We start from the raw sequence: 18,292 nt of genomic DNA, 5'->3' as shown, positions 1-18,292 counted from the left end.
GTAAAACGATTACTTTAATAGACCTTCACCTCAAAATAAAACAGTCTAGAAAAAAAGTAATGAAAATAAAAAATAATAGCAAAACAATACTACAATAACATAATACTACATCAAACAAACAACAAATTATAACGAAATCGAATAACAAGAAACGAGAGTAATACTAGAATGGACAACATGACCATAAACTCCTACCTACTATCCTTCTATATCCTAATCCATGTCCTCCACATCAATCTATCTAAGGTCATCTTTTCGATAAGCTGTAATTGTGTCATATCATGTCTAATCACCGCTTCTCAATACTTATTCGGTCTATCTCTACCTCTCATGAATTCATTCATAGCTAACTTCTTGCACCTCCGTATCGAAGCATCCGTATCTCCCATAACATGACCAAACCATCTCGATCTCGATTTATGCATCTTGTCTTTTACTGAAATCACTTTTACCTTATCTCGAATATTCCTATTTTTTATTCTATGCCTTTCAGTATACCTACACATCCCTCACAGCATCTTTATATCCACTACTTTCATTTTGTGAATGTGAGAGTTCTTAACCGACAAATATAATTGAGTTCAGGTAAAAATAATTAAACTTCAACCAAATATATAAAGTTGTTACAAAGTAAATATACATATATCTTTTTTTTAAAACAAACACATATTAAATGACGACGCTCATTAAAAATGAAATCGCGATTAATTATTCCCCCAATAAAAAAGAAGAAAAAGACTCATACAGTGACGTTTAAGTGACTCATCTTCTATAATGCACCATGCCCAAATTACGTGTCAGTAAAGTCTCTCAAACTACCAAAAATACCCTCAACTAATCCCAATATTTACACCTCTTCCTACTCATTGTCCAAGTCAACCAAGGACATCATTGTCATTTCATGAACTCTACCATTGATAGAAAAAAGTCCAAAACCTGTAAAGATTAGAAAACTAAGAAAGCTCATAAAATATTGGAGAACTTTTGATCCTTTACCCCATACCCCGCTTATGCACCTCACCTACCCCACATGCTGTAAAAGGCCCATACCCTGATACCCTTTTGAAGGTTTGTTCTTATTCTTTCCTCTTCTTGTTTTATTTTTTGGTTTTTGTTGTTGATGTTGTTGTTTTTTCCTAGGAAATTCCAGAAAAATAGGGTCTTGAAAAACTCATTATAAAGAAGAACTTAGATTAGACACCAAAATAGGAAGAATAAGTTTTTTTTTTATCTCATTCTGTCTGTTAAAATTCCAGAAAAATTGGTTTTTGAAAAACCCTGTGTTTTCACTTTCCTTTTTGGTCTTTATGTAAAAAAAAAAGATTAAAACTTTGACACCCAGAAAGAAAAATAAGTTCTTTATCTTGTTTATCCCATTTTATCTTTAAAATTCACAGAGAGAGAGAGAGAAACAAGAATCAGAAATCAGCATGCAGTTGCGTGTGCTTGTGGTGTGATTTTTTGTTGTTTCAAGAACAGATTTTTATCTTACCTTTTTGTTGAAGATCAGCTCTTTTGGAATTGTGGGTTTTGGCTCAATTAGCATATTAAGGTGATTCCATTGAAATTGTTTTATTTGGAGATATGATGTGATTTTTGTTAATGTTAGTTGCACTGGAGTGGAGGGTCTTTCGAAAACAACCCGAGGTTGGGTAAGGTGTGCGTACACTCTAACTTCCCCAGACCCCACTTGTGAGATTACATTGGGGATGTTGTGGTTGTTAGTTGTTTCAAGAACAGAATTTTGGTTCAATTTTTCTTGTAGATCAGCTCTATTGCAATTATGGGTTTTGGCTCAATTAGTCTATAACTCTATTAAGGTGATTCCATTGAAAATACTTTGTGGAGATATGATGTGATTTTTGTTAATGTTACTTGTTTCAAGAATGGATTTTTATTTCACTTTTCTTGAGATTAGTTCTCTGGCAATTCTGGGTTTTGGCTCAATTAGTCTATAAGGTGATTCCATTGAGAATCTTTTCTTGAATTTAATTTGTTCATTGCCAGTTAACTGTTTCATGCAGAGTTATAGGTTTTAATCTTGGTTAGATCTCTATAGATTTTATTGGGAGTGGTAGATGTTTTGGTCATAGTTTGGCGTTACTAAAGTCATAATTACTCTACTTTGTGTAGCTATGATAGCTATTATTGGTTGGTCATTTACTTTTCCAACTGTGTTTTAGATTTAAATTAAGGTTAGAAAAGTTTTTTTTTTGTCCAACTTGAAAGTGAGATGCAAAGATTGTTTTTTTTTATCAATGGCTCAAACTTTTATGCTGGGGGAATTGTTTGTCTTGTCTTGTGGAAGTTGGTATATATTCCACTAATTGTTTATTGCCACTTGCTTGCTTCAGAAACTGGTGTTTATTCAAGGAACTTGTCGAGACTACTCTTAAAGGAATTAGGGAGGACTAAATTTGTAGTCTTTCCTGGAAGTTTGGAAATCAACATGAGGAAAGTTCTGCAGTCTGTGAGGCAAATCAAATCCGCTCTGCAGTATAGGAAGGATAATGTGATTAATAGTCTTGTAAGAAGACAATATTTTTCGACTGATATAAGTCATGGCTGTTTATGCAAACTGTCTTATAATGGTGGTATTACTAGAGTTAGCCAACCATATTACATGTTGTCCAGAGCCATGTTTGCCGATGTAGCTACAGTTAGTAACGGAGGTATATGGTCTTCTGATGAGTTCGTTGTTCTTGTATGTACTTTTTGTGTATATATTGATCATAAGTTCTTACTGTTTTTGGTTGTTGTTTTGATTGATTCAATTTTAGTGGAGACCAGAGGCGGGCCTCTAGTGGAATATGAACGAAGAATTGCTGAGGGTGAGCTCTTGGATGGAGATGCATGCCAGGTAAGCAATAGTTAGTGCTGTGTTAATGTTAATCAGCTTAGGGTAGGCATTTGTATGCTTAGTTGTTGTTAAATAGATGCAGAAAAATTGTGCATTGTCTGATTGTGCCTTCTGTGCACTTACGAATTATTGAATTCTTTGAACTCTGTTTTCTCTAACTAGATAATACTGTATTTATCAATCTACCGTGGGGGGTTGGGGCTGGGTAGATAATGCCTTTTTCTCTATACTTCTTATGTTGGTAGGAATTTCATATGGAAGAACGATTCAAGTACACACTAGCTTACAAGAGAACGATGGGTGCAGGCTTAATATATAGTGAATGTAAACTGCGCGTGATTATAGGCATCAGATCAATGACTTATGCATCACATATAAGCTCAATTTTGTGCTTGAAGTTGGAACTGCCTACTTTTTAGGGCAACATGCTCTACGGCTTCTGAACTCTATAAAAATTGCAGTTGTTCTAGTTTTACATCATGTGGAATGGCTCTCATATTGAGAAATTCTGTCTAGTGACATTCAATCACAGAATCCATTGGAGGTACTGAAGTCATAAAATGTGGTAGTCCTTTAAGAATTCTCTATATCCGAAAGCCAGTTATTTACTGTTTGTAAATGTGGAGGCATCTCATAATTGATGGGGCTTGAAACTTCGCAAAACTCAGTTTCAGTTACATCAGAAATGAATTTTTATCTCTTCATTGCTTGTTGAGAATATATTCTGATGATGATTTTGTAGGTAGGCACATTGCAAGAGCTCCAAAGACTTTATGATCAGCTCATTGAAAAAGCGGAAGTCTGCCGGTTAGACAAATATGCCTCTTCTGATAAAGCCAGCAGGTAAACACCATCTGAGTTTCCACCATTTCAATTGTATATTTGTATCTTGAAATTGGCAACATGTACATTTGACTTGTAGCGTGAACGTTTATGTTTCGTTGTATTGATGCATCACATCACTCTGGTAAATTTGCAGGAGTAGATGGTTATGGTCTCGTCTCTTACCACAGTCATCATATGCCCCTGTCAAAGGATTATATCTTTACGGGGGAGTTGGGACAGGCAAAACTATGTTAATGGACCTGTTTTTCGACCAGTTGTAAGTTCCAACCTTATCTTACAAAATGATTCATGTTGCCAGAAATCAGATGTTTGTATCTACATTTGTACGAAAACCCAAAAGACAATTTTTTTTATCTCAATCTATGGGCACTTTATGTCAGGCCTGGCAGTTGGAGGAAAAAGAGAATCCATTTCCACGACTTCATGCTGAATGTTCACAGCCGATTACAGGTATGAACCTTATTTTACTTTGTTTAGTTTCAATCTGCTTATTAATTATTTTGACTGCAGCATTCTTTATTGTAATATTTCACTAAGATTATTGCTAATTTAACAAACTGTTTAGATCTATCAAATCATCCTGTCAATGAGGTGTAGAGAATTGCATAAGAACTAATTTTTATATACTTCTATTTTCATTCGTTTAACTTTTTGCGTTTCATTTAGAATCTGGCCATTTATTAAAGCTTTCAAATGGTTATACTTGATTCCTGAAAGCTTATAAGCCACATTCAATCTTATTTTTTCTGATCTTAATGTTGTGCCATCTATCTATATTGCAGAAGCACAAGGGTGTGGCAGATCCTCTAGAAGTTGTGGCAGGAGAAATATCTGACGAGGCCATTTTGTTGTGTCTTGATGAATTTATGGTATGTCAGTATAGTATGGAACTCGGGAAGTTTCTTTTTTCTATTCACTATGTTTTTAAGCTTCTATGAGAAGATCTCAGTTCCGAAAGTTTTCTCTTGTTAATATAGGTGACTGATGTGGCTGATGCACTGATACTGAATCGCTTATTTAAGCAGTTATTTATAAACGGCGCAGTGAGTAATTCATTGCCCCATACACCGTGTGTTTTATTCCTATAACTTCTGTATCCTGGTAATCTCTGCAATCATAAGGTTATCTCTATTGATCCTTCACGGTTGCAAATGCAGATTCTTGTTGCTACATCAAACCGTGCTCCCGATAACCTTTATGAACGTGGATTACAGAGGGATCTTTTCCTTCCTTTTATAGCTACTTTGAAGGTATTTCAAAAGTGACAACCTTATTATGAAAATTTCTGCATTTCTATTACTGCTTTCATGTACTTAACACTTTATTCATGCTTTCTATTTATGTGTTTCTACCTATTTAGTATCTCCTGTTTGTTTGTCTCCACTATCTTCTTAAAGAGCCACTTACCTAGACAATAACAAAAGAAAAAGGGAAATTTCTTTAAAAACCTGCCTCTGCAAGTAATTGAAATGGAAACTATCAGCTATCATCTTTATTTATTTTAACATTCTCAACTTCGATTCCCAACTCATGTTGATTGGCTTAATGACTTGGGAAAGTATCTCGATGCAGGAAAGATGTGTAGTACGTGAAATTGGCTCAGCGGTGGACTACAGGAAGTTGACTTCGGTATAGTATTTAACTTTGTACAAGTTCATTTGGAAGTTATTTTTTTTGTTAATCGATGATCTCAATTAAATTTATTTATTGTAGGCCGAACAAGGCTTCTACTTTATTGGAAAAGATATATCAAGTGTCATTAAAAAGCAATTCCAAATGCTAGTAGGAGATGCTCAACCAGTTCCGCAAGAGGTGGAAGTTGTCATGGGAAGGAAATTGCAGGTTTGTTGACTACAGTTAGCTATGCATTTGATTTGATGATGTGAAGGTCTTACAACTAACTTGAGTTAGAATTGTGTCTTCTCTTTAACTTTAGGTTCCACTGGGTGCTAATGGATGTGCATTATTTTCATTTGAGGAACTCTGCGACAGGCCTCTTGGTGCAGCAGACTATTTTGGACTATTTAGTAAGTGATGTGTGGCTTCTTTCTGGTCTTGAGTGTTTAAGTAACTTCAATAATCGGATTAGCCTTTTACACAGTAGGGTCAGTAGGTGAGTTTTTTAATGTTGAAGTGGCAAACAAGCATTGCCTAGCTATTTTTCTATCTTCAACGTTCTCCGTGCTTCTTTTTTTTTTTGCTGTACATTTACTCACTTCACTTTGTGGGATTATACTGGATATGTTGTTGTACATTTACTCGCTCTTTGCATATTTGGTTACTAACATGATTTTTTAGTTTCTGATGGTGCAATTCAGCAGTATATTCATTACTTGAGGTTTTTGATTGCATTTATTTTTCCTGTAACCAGAAAACTTCCATACGCTGGCTCTGGATGGCGTACCGATTTTCGGGCTTCATAATAAAACTGCAGCATACCGTTTTGTGACGTTGGTTGATGTTAGTTCTCTTCTTCTTGGCTAGCTTGATCACTTGTTTTAATTTTCCGAACTCATACATTGAAGAAGCTCCATGTCAAGAAGCAAACTGAATTTTCTCTTTGATTTTATCATCATTAGGTAATGTATGAAAATCGAGCTAGACTTTTATGCACGGCTGAGGGATCTCCTGTCGAACTTTTTGAAAAGATCGTGACAATATCCGACGCTCAACAAATGGCACCTAGAACATCTTCAAGGTCACGGAAGAACGATGATTCTGACCTTTGTGTGGACAACGAGTTGGGTTTTGCAAAAGATCGCACCATTAGTAGGTAAAATGCTATCTTCTTGAATTGTATTGCCACCTCATTTAAAAGAACAAGCTGCTAGAAAAGATGCACTTTTGTTTGTTTGGTTCTTTTTTCAACACATCCCTCACACGCGGGCATGATCCTTTTCCTGTGTCAAGCACGTCAAAATTCTTTTTGATAAATAGGAAGTGAGACTTATCCCATAACCTCTGTACTGATACCATGTTAATAGAATGGGTGTTCAACCTTCACTCAACCCGAAAAACTTGCTATAGATCATGAGGGAAACAACATCCCACTCCCTCCCTATGTAGGGCTTTTTAACACCCCACACTCATGGAACTGGACATTTGAAACATGAACAATATAACATGGGGTTTAGCCGTCCAACAATAGGTAAATCAAGATGATGAATGAATCTGGCTCTCATATCACGTTGAATTGAGTGACCACCTCATTCAAAGCTTAAACTATTAGAGAGGGTTCATTTTTATTTATTCGATATTCAATTATAGTTTCAACCGTCCTCTTGTTGCTCTATTTGGCCAAAAAGTGGACTTGTATGTTTATTATACAAGTTGCTGTCCATTGTTTGGGCAGTCTGGTGCACTAAGTTGGGGTCCGGGAAAGGGATGAACCACAAGCGTATTGTATGCAGCGTTACCTTGCATTTTTGTCAGTCTGTTTCCACAGTTTGAACCTGTGACCTCCTGATCACATAGCAACAACTTTACTAGTCACACCAAGGCTCCCTTTCACTAACCTTCATTGTTTCATCTTCTTATTTCATTCACAAAACCGTCTTCCTTCTTCGAAATAGTTCAATAACCTGAAACAATGTAAATTTCGCCATCTAATGCAGGTTGACAGAGATGAACAGCAGAGAGTACTTAGAACAACATGCTGAAATGTTAGCCAAGAAGCAGCAACTTCCGTCGGAAAATCACGCCGAGAAGGCCATAGAGGTGTAATTGATAGGAATTCCATACATTTTCCCAATTCAAGGGATCAATTCTTGTCTGTAAATTGTGCAAAATAGCATCATAAAAAAAAAGTGAGGTTGGTTAAAGTTTTGGCTGGCAATGACATGAAGAAATGTGATACATGGTAGTTGATGGTTTAGTTGATTAATAATATTATTGTTTGTAATTACTGAGCTGATTATGACAACATCTTCAATAAGAATGGCATTTTATGAGCATTTCTGCTATTGGAAATATTTGCTGGTGTACTCTAACAAGAATTCAGGACTCTCATTTTGTGAGTAAATTCGAAAAATTCACATATATAAGAGTTCTCTAACAAAGTCGGTTATATATTTCGATGGACTAATACATATAGAAAATCTAAGATTTTCTTGATTCTAGTTTTGTGACATAAAATCCAAGAAAGAGATGTTCTCCTTTTCGAAAATAATGAGTATCAGTCAAACATATTCTAGAAAATCCTTTAACTATTGTACATGAAAATTTGAGATAATTTTGAATTTTTATTTCGTGACACAAACTGAAAAAAAAAATTAGTGTTAGCCTTTTGAAAAAAATGTATCATTTAATAGACTATCATCAATGAACCCATAAAATTTAAGTTCAAATAAAATTGTCACACAAAAAATTTGATCAATATCTACGTTGTATGGTTGTACATTAACATTCTTTTCTAATTATGTACTCCCTCCGTTTCTTTTTATATGTCGTCTTTATTGAAAATAGATGATTTTAGTATGTCATTTTACAAAATAAATCAATGATAGAAGAATTTGCTTCCATCAGCGTTGGGATTATCAATTCTTATAGATCATTGACATTTAACATAAACAATTTTTGCCGCCTGCTTAGCCCAACCAATATTTGTGTGTTTTAGACAAGTTTTTTGTTTTTTCTTCTTTGTGGGGTTGTAAAAAGAGGATTTTTAAGCTGACCCATATAGTTTTCTTGATTTCTCTGTTGATGAATACTATGTTTTTTTGTGTGTTTTTCTTCTTTATGGGGTTGAAAAAAAGAGGATTTTTAAGCTGACCCAAATAAGCTACTTGTTATCTCTGTTGATAAATATGGGTTTTTGTGCTTATAGAAAAAGTTTTAAACTTTTAAAATGGTGGGGTTTTCTCAGACCCTTTTCTGTAATGTTGATTGTAGTTGTAATGGTGTGTGTTTTACTAATGGTACAAACAAAAATGAAGAATTTCATACATAAAAACGGAGTCTTTGTTCAGTTTGATGTTAAAGAGAAAGTGGGAATGAAGAATCTTGAACTATTGAAGGTGAAAAATAGGTCTAACAAAGGTGAAATTTTGTCAACTAATGTTAGTCCTTATCATGATTGGGAGTTATTTGCTGTTGATTATGAAGAAATGATGAAAACCCTTAAGATATTTGTGTATCCTGATGCTTTTATGAGTAACAAGTTTTCGACTTTTTCTAGTATTTTTATTCCACATACAAACCCCTTTGATCCCAAATTAGGAAATTACTTTAGTGAACACATGTTCAAGATTGCTCTTTTGGGTAGTTCCTTTGTTACTAAGAAACCAGAAGAGGCTCATTTTTACTTTATGCCCTTTTCGGTTAACATTATGCGAAATCACCCTCGTGTGCATTCTGCCTCCGCGATTGAAGATTTTGTTGCTGGATATACTGATAGAGTTAGTTCAGAGTTTAGTTTTTGGAATGCTTCTGGTGGTGCTGATCATTTTTATGTGTACTGTCATTCTATTGGTCGAGATGCTGCCTCTAAGCATCAAAAATTGCATCATAACTCAATACAGGTTACTTGTTCATCCAGCTACTTTCAGAGGCTATACATTGCCCACAAAGACATCGGGTTGCCTCAAGTTTGGCCTCGCCAACACGAGGAAGTGTTGAACCCTCCAGATGCGAGGTACGATGTCATTTAGCTGCACTGTGTTGCAATTGTGAGTGTGTGTGTGTGTGTGTTTGGGGGTGGGGGAGGGATGAGCTTGTTCTATATGCAAGTTAATCTTCGCTTATTGGAGTATAGAAGCAATGATGTGCATCTTTCATATTATATAACTAGAAACAGTTGATCAAAGACAAATATAATCATGCTTCATTGGAGGTTCGTTTGGACCCTTTGTACTCATAGATGCATTTTGGATTTCATAAAGAAAGATGTGCTTTGTCGATTTAGGAACAAATATAATGTGCTTTATGGATTTAGAATTATCGGTATTGCAGTTATTCCTGGATAGAATTAACATATAGAAGGGTGATGGGTACAAAGTTGATGATCATGAGTAGGTAAATGCTTAGTGGAGAGATATTTATAATAATGTAGCTAGGTAGCCTATGGATTGTTAAAAAACGAGAAGAAAAGAGATTTTGCAATCGGTATAGAAGTTTGTATTGCAACTTATTAGCCATGTTATAAGAAGCAACATTAACGAAGTAGCAAAGAGGACAGGTTTGAAAATAGTTCGGTAATCTTCTCTTGAAGGTAAGTGTTCTCTCTAGGCACTGATATTCTGAGTCTCTCAATGAGCAAGCATCAAAGCTAAGAGAAAACTTCCCTCATCGCATCATTAGCCAGTGTAGATCAGAATAGCAGAATAAGGGTGTTTCACTTTTTCACCGACTAACCATATCGAGCAGATATGTTACTATGGGAAGAAATAGATGATACTCAATTACAAAAGTCTGAATTTAGGAAAAGTGAAGGTGAAGGCTCTTTAATAGATGCTAGCAGTTATTCTTAGAAATTGAAGCGTAAAAGATGAGGTAGATCACACGTATCATGGATAAGTCCGGCTCAGTTAACACGAAAAGGATATATGCAACTGTTCTAGAAATATTTATAGATGTAAAACACCAGTAAACTATTACCTTCCCCTAGCCAACACCCTTTCTCCGCGATCATCGGATTCCTCCATAGAGTTCAATGAGTTGATTGAGCAATTAAGTACCCTTTTCCCAAAGGGTGTGGCCTAGTGATGTATTCATTTGTTCACTTCAAATGTTGATACCGCTTATGAAAATTTTTGGGTACACTATTGCTCTAGTTGAGTTCATAACTAAATTGGCCAAGTTGTATATTGTTTCTTGTTGTAATTCATACTCTTTACGAGTCTGACTTTATCTGTCTTGGATATGAAGATATAATCTATGAGCATATCGTGGAGTTTTGAATCTAGTGATGTGAACACTGCTATTCTTCAAAGCTCATGTCCTCTACCTTTGCAATGTTTTATTCGTTTTTGCAGACACAAGCTTGTCTTCTTTGCTGGTCGCATCCAAAACTCTCTTGCAAGACGAGATTTACTGGAGCTATGGAAGAACGATAGCTCCTTTGATATATTCTCAGGGAGTTCATCTTTCCCTTACAAGGAAGGATTTCGGAGAAGTAGATACTGTCTCCACGTGAAAGGTTACGAGGTGAATACGGCTAGAGTCAGTGATGCTATTCAGCATGGCTGTGTCCCTGTACTTATTTCAAACTACTATGATCTTCCTTTAGCCAACATATTAGATTGGAGCAAGTTCTCAATTATTGTTAATGAAAGGGATGTTCCACACCTAAAGAAGATATTGCTCTCGGTGCCTAAACAAACGTACCTCAACATGTACAAGAATCTAGGCATCGTGAGAAAGCACTTCACGTGGTATAGTAGCCCGAGAAAATATGACTCCTTCCATATGACAGTTTACCAACTTTGGCTCAAAAGGGGACTACATCGAGTCAATTGGTGATATCTACTATGTGAAGCCAGCATCTGACTTCACCTTAGATGCATCTAGCCAATGTGCGTGTTTTATCATCTTATGATTAAGCTATGTGATTTTGCTAGGTGTCATCTAAGGTGAGTTCAAATGTCGCAACATGGTCAGTAAGGATTCATATTATCGACCTCAACTTACTAGAGATTAAGGCATAGTTGTTGTATTTTGCTAAGATGTAGCTGTAAATATTGTGGTGTCTCATTACAATCTAACAATAGTAGAAAGGTGGGGTATTCTCATGGCAATGGTGTTTGTAATTTTTTCACATTTATGTAATGTGCATTTGACTTGTTGCTTTACTTATACTTCTTGTTTCATTGCTCTTGTTATTTACTATCGTTATTTTCATATCAATCCTGTAAGATCCCCCAACTTATAAGATTACACTAAACTTGTTATTGCATTGAATGCGACTTATTATTGGCAATAAAACTATGGTCCATTAGACTACCATCAAATTTGTTGACATTCATCTTCTAAGACTACCACAAGGACAATGTTGATAATGTAGTACAAGGGCTAGAAAGCATTGACATCCTCAAATTTATCGTTTTCATTTTCATCAGGGGTTTGATATCTCCCACTAGCACAAGTATCAAGTAACTCGCATCTCAACTATCACCAACACAAACACGAGAACTCTAATTCACCAAGTCATGCACAAAAAGAGGGGGGGGGGGGGGGGATTTTTTTTGTATCAACGAAGCCAAACACAACCCAAATCATCATGACCATATGTTAAGTCCAAAGTTCTATTAGAACATAGACAAGAAAAAGACACCAAGGCTACAAAGCCATCTGCTTTTATAACATTTAGAAACCTAAAATATCAAGTTTTTGGCCAACACTTATATACTTCAAAATCAATAACGTGATACATTGTTCAAAACATGCACACCCAAATGTCCTGTTTAATCAAATCTCTCATTCAAGAAATGCAAATTTTGCAAACATGAGAAAAACCCTCATCACTTCTGAAATTGAACCGAGTAGGAACCGGTGTTTGGATCTTTCACTGTTTTGAAGTTGTCAACGCTCATACCAAATCGGCCCAAAATGGAATTTCCCATTTCTTTGAGCTTGCCTGTAACGTAAATACAAATCATTAGCATCCAAAGAACCACAAAATAGAAGTGTGAGCAATGAGCATGATTGATGCCTACACTCCTTTAAAAGTAAAACGGAGAATCGTCATAAACAGAAACCATATGTTGTCTCAGATCAAACAGGAATAAAGATGTTAATCTACAAACCAAAACAAACTCCCTTTAGAAGAACTTGAGATGATTCAATGACAACCAGTCGAGAAGAGATCAAATACTCAGGACCTAAGATTAAAAGGCAATCTCATGGATTCCAGAACAGTAGAGATAGTACATTTATCACGGAAGTGCATTTAGCCACAACACACAATTAAAGCATTAAAGCTAATAGCATTTGGTCTTCCTCTTTTCCTTCTTTTTTTAGGTTTCTTGGTGAGTCATACTAAGTGAACTATAGAGGCAGAATGATAATACGGTACATAGGATGAATTATTCTAGCAGATAGTTATAAACCACTAGAAAGGCAATTTCTTCAACTGCCGGAAGATGAGTCAAGTACCAACTCTACAAAACAAAATGAATGAGAATATAGCTGTGCGCAACTGTTCCTGGAAGAGCATTGGTCTAGACAAACTGATGCTATTTTTTTTAAATGAAGGTAATAAACTTACTAAACAGATGCCATTACTACACCTTTTTTCAGAATGCAGATAAATGAATGATGTAAAATTTTAGGAAACTAATTGCTAAAGCATGTAAGTCCACAACCATGTGAACAACACACTTCTATTTAGCATTGTGATGTTCATTTCCATATTTTATTTTATTTTATAACTGCGGTGTCCGGGCCAGCTCGTGCACACCAATGTTTATTACCATAAATGATTGGCTAGGAACTGGTGACATGGACTATATACCCTTCCTGCTGACTAACATAAATAAGTGGAGAGAAATGTCAAACCATTAAAACAGTTGCATAGAGAGGAATCTCTACTATTTTACAGAGTTCCATTAGAAAAGAAAATAGAGGATTAGTCAATGCAAAGACAGGAGACTGTTAAGCTCACCAATCATCTCTTCTTTCATCTTTTCTCGCTTCTCATCAGCTAATGGCTTTAAACGCATCACAGTTCTCCTAGCTTGGTCATGTGAGGGTTCCAATTCCAAGATTTTTGTCATGTCTGCAAGATTTGAAAAACCAAACGGGAATAAGAGCAGAAAAAAAGAGCCGAAGTAAAACTCTAGTTATTTAATTATTCACCAATAACACGACCCATTTGAGTGGTGTGCAATTATTACCAGAGGCATATGAGTAACATACAAGGATTTTTTTTCTAATTTCTCAGGTCAGAGAGTGGGAATAAGGAGAACACATAGAAGAGCCTGACGGGAAACACGAGATTTCCACCAAGTAGCCAGTAAATGCGAGTATGGGTACTACTTATTTAGTGATGCAGCTAAGAAGTACCAATCACAATGACATTGTACTGCATAATCACAATACAACTTGAGAACGCAATGTTTACCAGTAATGGCCTCTTCAAAGTGTTCAAGCTTTTCATGTGCCTCTGCTCTTCTAACCAGAGCCTTTATATATGTAGGATTTAGTTCTAACGCTTTTGTGCATTCCTTGATCGTCTCTTCATGTTTCCCCTGTAAATGAAAAGGTACAGTCACTATCATTAGTAGATGCAACAAAAACTCACACAGATATTGGTACCTTACATACTACACAGGAAAAGTATAAAACAAAGATATGTGAAAAGCAAAGAAAACAGTGGAAATTGTTTCTAATATGTGCAAAGTAAACTACTACTTTTTTAAAGTATGAAACTTATTTTTTGAAATTGCCGAAAAATAGTGAGACAACAATTTTCACTTGTATGCCTTTCACTTGGAACAATACTCAAAAGGATAGGTACCACATTGTTTCTCTAAGCTACACATCTTCTCACCTAGTCTTTTTCCTTGCCAATAACTCTAATATAGAGCCACACAGCCCGATGCTTTAGAGTTTCTATTCCAAACATTGAGGTAGTTAAATAACTAGAGTCAAATGATTCATGATTGCAATACCCTCTCAATGACTTATTGGAGCCTTTTAACTACTAACTAATAGAGAGTTTCACATCATGCCAGTGTTACCCCCAGCATACAGAACCCTAATAAGGAAGATGCTAGTAGCTTATAAGTTATAATTGGATAAATAATACTAAAAGCTCCTTTTATACTACTCCTAGAGCAGGAAAAAGATAAGAACACGTATATCGTTTTCATGCCCTCCAACTTCTAAAGATAACACTCTTTTGGCTGGATCTTTCCCTTATCTGGCAACCCACCTATAAAAGGGGCAACAAAGCCCCATTACTAGGTTGGAGCTATAAAGATTTTGTAACTATGCATGATAAGAACTCATTGCAATCAATAAAGTTGTAAAATAGTTTCCCAAAGCATGGTTGCAACGTAAGTGCGTCTATTTGCCAACAAAAAATAGACCACTTGACGAAGTCATACAAAAAGTACAATAGATAGACATTAAAGAAAAAGCAAAGGTGTAAACCTCCTATTACAAAGATCAAAATATGGATTACTCTCTTCAGTACTTTTTTGTGGGGCGGTGGCATACTGTCATCACACTCATCCCTATCATTCAGCGAGACACAAGAACGGAGGTGTAAAAGGAAAGATAATATAATTTAATGAATAGAGACGAGAAAATTTTATTAGGTTGTTACAGATTTTGAGCAGACTGAGTTTGGGGGTCAATAATTAATACTACAGTTTTTCTTAGCCTACGGTATGAGTCTGCATGCTCGTTAATTTCAGGTGCTAACTTCAGATAAAGCAGATATCTACAAAATCTGCTCTGAGCTAAAATTGAACATTCACACAAACAAGTGCAGATGGAACATCATATGCTGAAATTATACGAAATCACCTATGAGTAAAAACAGCTACCTGAAAAGAAAAAGGAACAAAAAAAGAACCTGAGATAACCACAATGAAACAGTATGGTTCACCACTGAGGACACAGAGCTAATGAAGTTGGTAAAAGTCATTATCGCTAAATAATAATAGAACAGTAGTTATCATATAAAGGAATCTCGCAATCCACCTATCAGTTGATGTACTTTCATCATAGGCTATCTCAAAAGAGATGAACTATTTCTACATACCGTAGAATGTAACTGTTTCATAAGAATGGTAATGCATAAAACCATACTAGCACCAATTATCTCGAATATGATGTGACATCTTTCTCATAGACTACAAACATCTCCATATGTTTAAGTTATCAAGTTTTGCTTTAGACATATTCCCCAAGCAATATGACCGTCATGCGAACTTAATTATCAGGTCCTAAGCTTTAAAGGGATATAGAAGACAAAACTATTATTAGTTTGTTTTTAGCCCGTCGGAATTTCTTTTTGATCAGGAAAAGGTAATTCCGTTGATATCCAGCAACAATAGTGTGTGGAGAACATATATAGAATAGCACTTTTACAGGTTGTGTAAAGGCTCAAAAAGTTGAGCATGGCTCCTACTAGCCAGTCAGAATTTCTAATATCCAATATATAAAAGGACGAAAGATGTCTTTTGAATGTTCAAATGATCAGCAAAAGCTGCAAACTTGATTTCAGTATTTATTTGGCGACCTAACTAAATTGATAAACTAAAAAACAGTAAGAATCTGAGCAGAACAATGCAAATCAATAAATAGCTATACAGTCATGAACAAAACAGATGCTAAATGTAAAAGCTTCTGACAATTTCGGCGAGAACTATTCTTTAAAAAGTCTAACCTATCTGCACTTGGAACCCATGGCAGAATTTTGACATTATGAATCTGATGCAGAGTGTACAAAATGCATACACTGAGCTTACCAGTTTGGTGAAACAAGCTGCACGATTAGCATGGCATATTGAACGAATTTCAGTACTTGAAGGAATATCTGCTGCAACTTGCAAAGCTAGCTCATATTTTGACAATGCCTCTTCATAAAGCCCGTCCTTAAACAATGCATTGCCTTCAACTTTCGCATCATTTGCTTGAGCCAAGGCTTTCTGCTCCTCAAAATGAAGGGATTATATCAATAATTGTTGAGAGCAATTATCTTAGTACAGTTTCACCAAAAGAACAACGACATACCTAGTGTAATCCCAGAATAGGCAGTAGTGCTAGTTAAAATGGCAATGGACAAAACCTTAAAACATATTAACAAGAGAAAGAAGGCCAGGCAGATGGGATTCACACAAATACATTTATGATGAAATCCCTCAATGTTGAAAGGGAAAAATCAAACGGAGAAAGAGAAATAGTAGTTGAATTTGCATGTAGATAACTTCCCCATAGCTGTGAGGAGGACATTTTTTCTCATTAATAATACACCAAGAAGGTGTCAAGAACATACTAGTAACATGTTACAGAACCACAAGACATTCCTAGCTGCAAAAAGGATATTAGTTATATCAAAAGACTCTTGGCGTTTCAAATAACTTTCTGGTGCAAGGAGAAAATACTATTATGCAGAGATGATTCTGCTACTTGATTGTTTTCAGTTATGGTCGAGCCACTCAGTAATCATGTAAACATCTGTTAACACCACCTTTTGTAATATCAATGAAATGAAATTTGTCTCGTCAAAAGAACAGAATCACTAGCGAGCATCTAACAAACTGAGAACAAATTCACTAATTCTACCTAGTTCCTCTGAGACACTATCTCAAGAAACTAAAATAGGAATCTCGAATTTGCAGGCTTTAAATTCTGACCACCGCATTTTAAATCCCGATGCACCATTTCAAGGAACCACGATCAGAACCTCAAACTATAACCTTTAATCAAAAAACAATAAAAAGGAACTACAGAACTCAAACATTAATTTTTTTATAACCATGATGTCCGGGCCAACTTGAACACACCTCAACTAATTCCACGAGATACTTGCCACCTCCCACCGATAACATGTACTAGACAACTCTGCCCACAAACAAATGGGGAGAAATCACCTATGTCTTTATTTGCGTTGAGATTTGAATCTGAGACCTAATGATTCTCAACCTACTTCATCAACCACTAAGCCACACCCTTGGGTGCAAACTCGAAAACATTATTTTTTGATAAACAATATCCGGACCAACTTGGTTGTCACCTCCAACCAACAACAGGTATTAGGTAAATCTGTCCTGCCCATCAAGGCTAAGACAAATGAGAAATCACCTAATGTTTTTATATCTATTAAGATTTGAATGAGACCTTATGATTCTCAACCCCATCAGCCACTAGGCCACACCCTTGGTGCAAACGCAAAAACATTCTATTTTCATAAACATGGTATCCGGTCCAACTTTGGTTTTCACCTAACATTTTTATCTCGATTGAGATTTGAGCCTGAGACCTCAGGATTCTCAACCTCTTCATCAACCTCTTCATCAACCACTAGCCACTAGGCAAACTAAAAAACATTATACGCAATGTACAACTGATTAAACCAAGCTAAACTTACCTAAGCTCATCAAAATCACTCTCCAATGCCTAACAGCAGCGGAAAATAACAACATCAATTAATCAATTAAAAAACAGTGAAAAAATAAAACTTTACCTCATTCAATTGTTCCTGATTTACTTCAGGCTGCTGCTCCTGCGTCTTCTCCTTCAACAAATCTCCATCAGATGAAGACGACGCCGTATTGATCGTGTTTTCAGATTCCCTATTACTTCCATTCTCGGTTCCGTTCAGTTCCGTATCGCTCGCAGTCTCGTAACCATCCGACACGTAACCAGAGGGCGCCGCCTCCGCTGCTGCCGCCGCCGTCGAAGTTTTACCGGTGGCCGGTGAATCTACTTGTTCAATCGACACCATTTCTATGAGCTTCTGGAAGTTTCTTCTTCGTCTTTCAGTCTTCTCTGTGAAAAAATAATTTGCTTGTGAATCCAGAAAGCTCTGATTTATATATGGATGTAAGCAGTGAATCTAACGACGCCGTTTTTAGTATCTCGTGGAATTCGGGTCGGATTGGGTCGGGTCGGGTCAAATTTATATAAAAAAATGTA

General features: G+C 36.0%; 3 protein-coding genes across 5 annotated transcripts; 2 read left to right on the top strand and 1 right to left on the bottom strand.

Moving 5' to 3' along the window:
• The first annotated feature begins 973 nt into the window (after positions 1-973).
• On the top strand, positions 974-7,683 carry LOC125824396 (uncharacterized). 3 transcript variants are annotated; one of them, XM_049503766.1, is made up of 15 exons: positions 974-1,068; positions 2,355-2,672; positions 2,781-2,860; positions 3,603-3,703; positions 3,840-3,962; positions 4,087-4,156; positions 4,489-4,575; positions 4,684-4,749; positions 4,864-4,956; positions 5,279-5,335; positions 5,420-5,548; positions 5,643-5,733; positions 6,078-6,166; positions 6,286-6,479; positions 7,321-7,683. In XM_049503766.1, the coding sequence occupies exons 2-15, from the start codon at positions 2,450-2,452 to the stop codon at positions 7,427-7,429; spliced, it is 1,512 nt and encodes a 503-aa protein (XP_049359723.1). In that variant the 5' UTR covers positions 974-1,068; positions 2,355-2,449; the 3' UTR covers positions 7,430-7,683. The 3 variants fall into 3 exon arrangements, with proteins under 3 accessions (XP_049359723.1, XP_049359724.1, XP_049359725.1); XM_049503767.1 differs by lacking the exon at positions 974-1,068 and adding an exon at positions 1,230-1,552; XM_049503768.1 differs by lacking the exon at positions 974-1,068 and having other exon boundaries at positions 2,446-2,672; positions 3,607-3,703.
• On the top strand, positions 7,643-11,166 carry LOC125824668 (probable glycosyltransferase At3g07620). The gene is made up of 3 exons (XM_049504062.1): positions 7,643-7,684; positions 8,461-9,338; positions 10,678-11,166. The coding sequence occupies exons 1-3, from the start codon at positions 7,643-7,645 to the stop codon at positions 11,162-11,164; spliced, it is 1,407 nt and encodes a 468-aa protein (XP_049360019.1). The 3' UTR covers positions 11,165-11,166.
• Positions 11,167-11,985: 819 nt separating this feature from the next.
• Positions 11,986-18,159, bottom strand: LOC125824466 (uncharacterized). Its single transcript, XM_049503845.1, has 5 exons — positions 17,841-18,159; positions 16,123-16,302; positions 13,764-13,890; positions 13,305-13,418; positions 11,986-12,278 (listed from the first exon to the last, which is right to left on the bottom strand). The coding sequence occupies exons 1-5, from the start codon at positions 18,099-18,101 to the stop codon at positions 12,163-12,165; spliced, it is 798 nt and encodes a 265-aa protein (XP_049359802.1). The 5' UTR covers positions 18,102-18,159; the 3' UTR covers positions 11,986-12,162.
• Positions 18,160-18,292: the final 133 nt, after the last annotated feature.

The sequence above is a fragment of the Solanum verrucosum genome, unplaced genomic scaffold (assembly GCF_900185275.1).
Source record: "Solanum verrucosum unplaced genomic scaffold, falcon-dt-bn FXZP01000022.1, whole genome shotgun sequence".
In the NCBI taxonomy this organism is placed as follows: domain Eukaryota; kingdom Viridiplantae; phylum Streptophyta; class Magnoliopsida; order Solanales; family Solanaceae; genus Solanum; species Solanum verrucosum.
The sequence above is the reverse complement of the archived record's forward strand: the minus strand, read 5'-3'. Positions and strand labels throughout refer to the sequence as shown.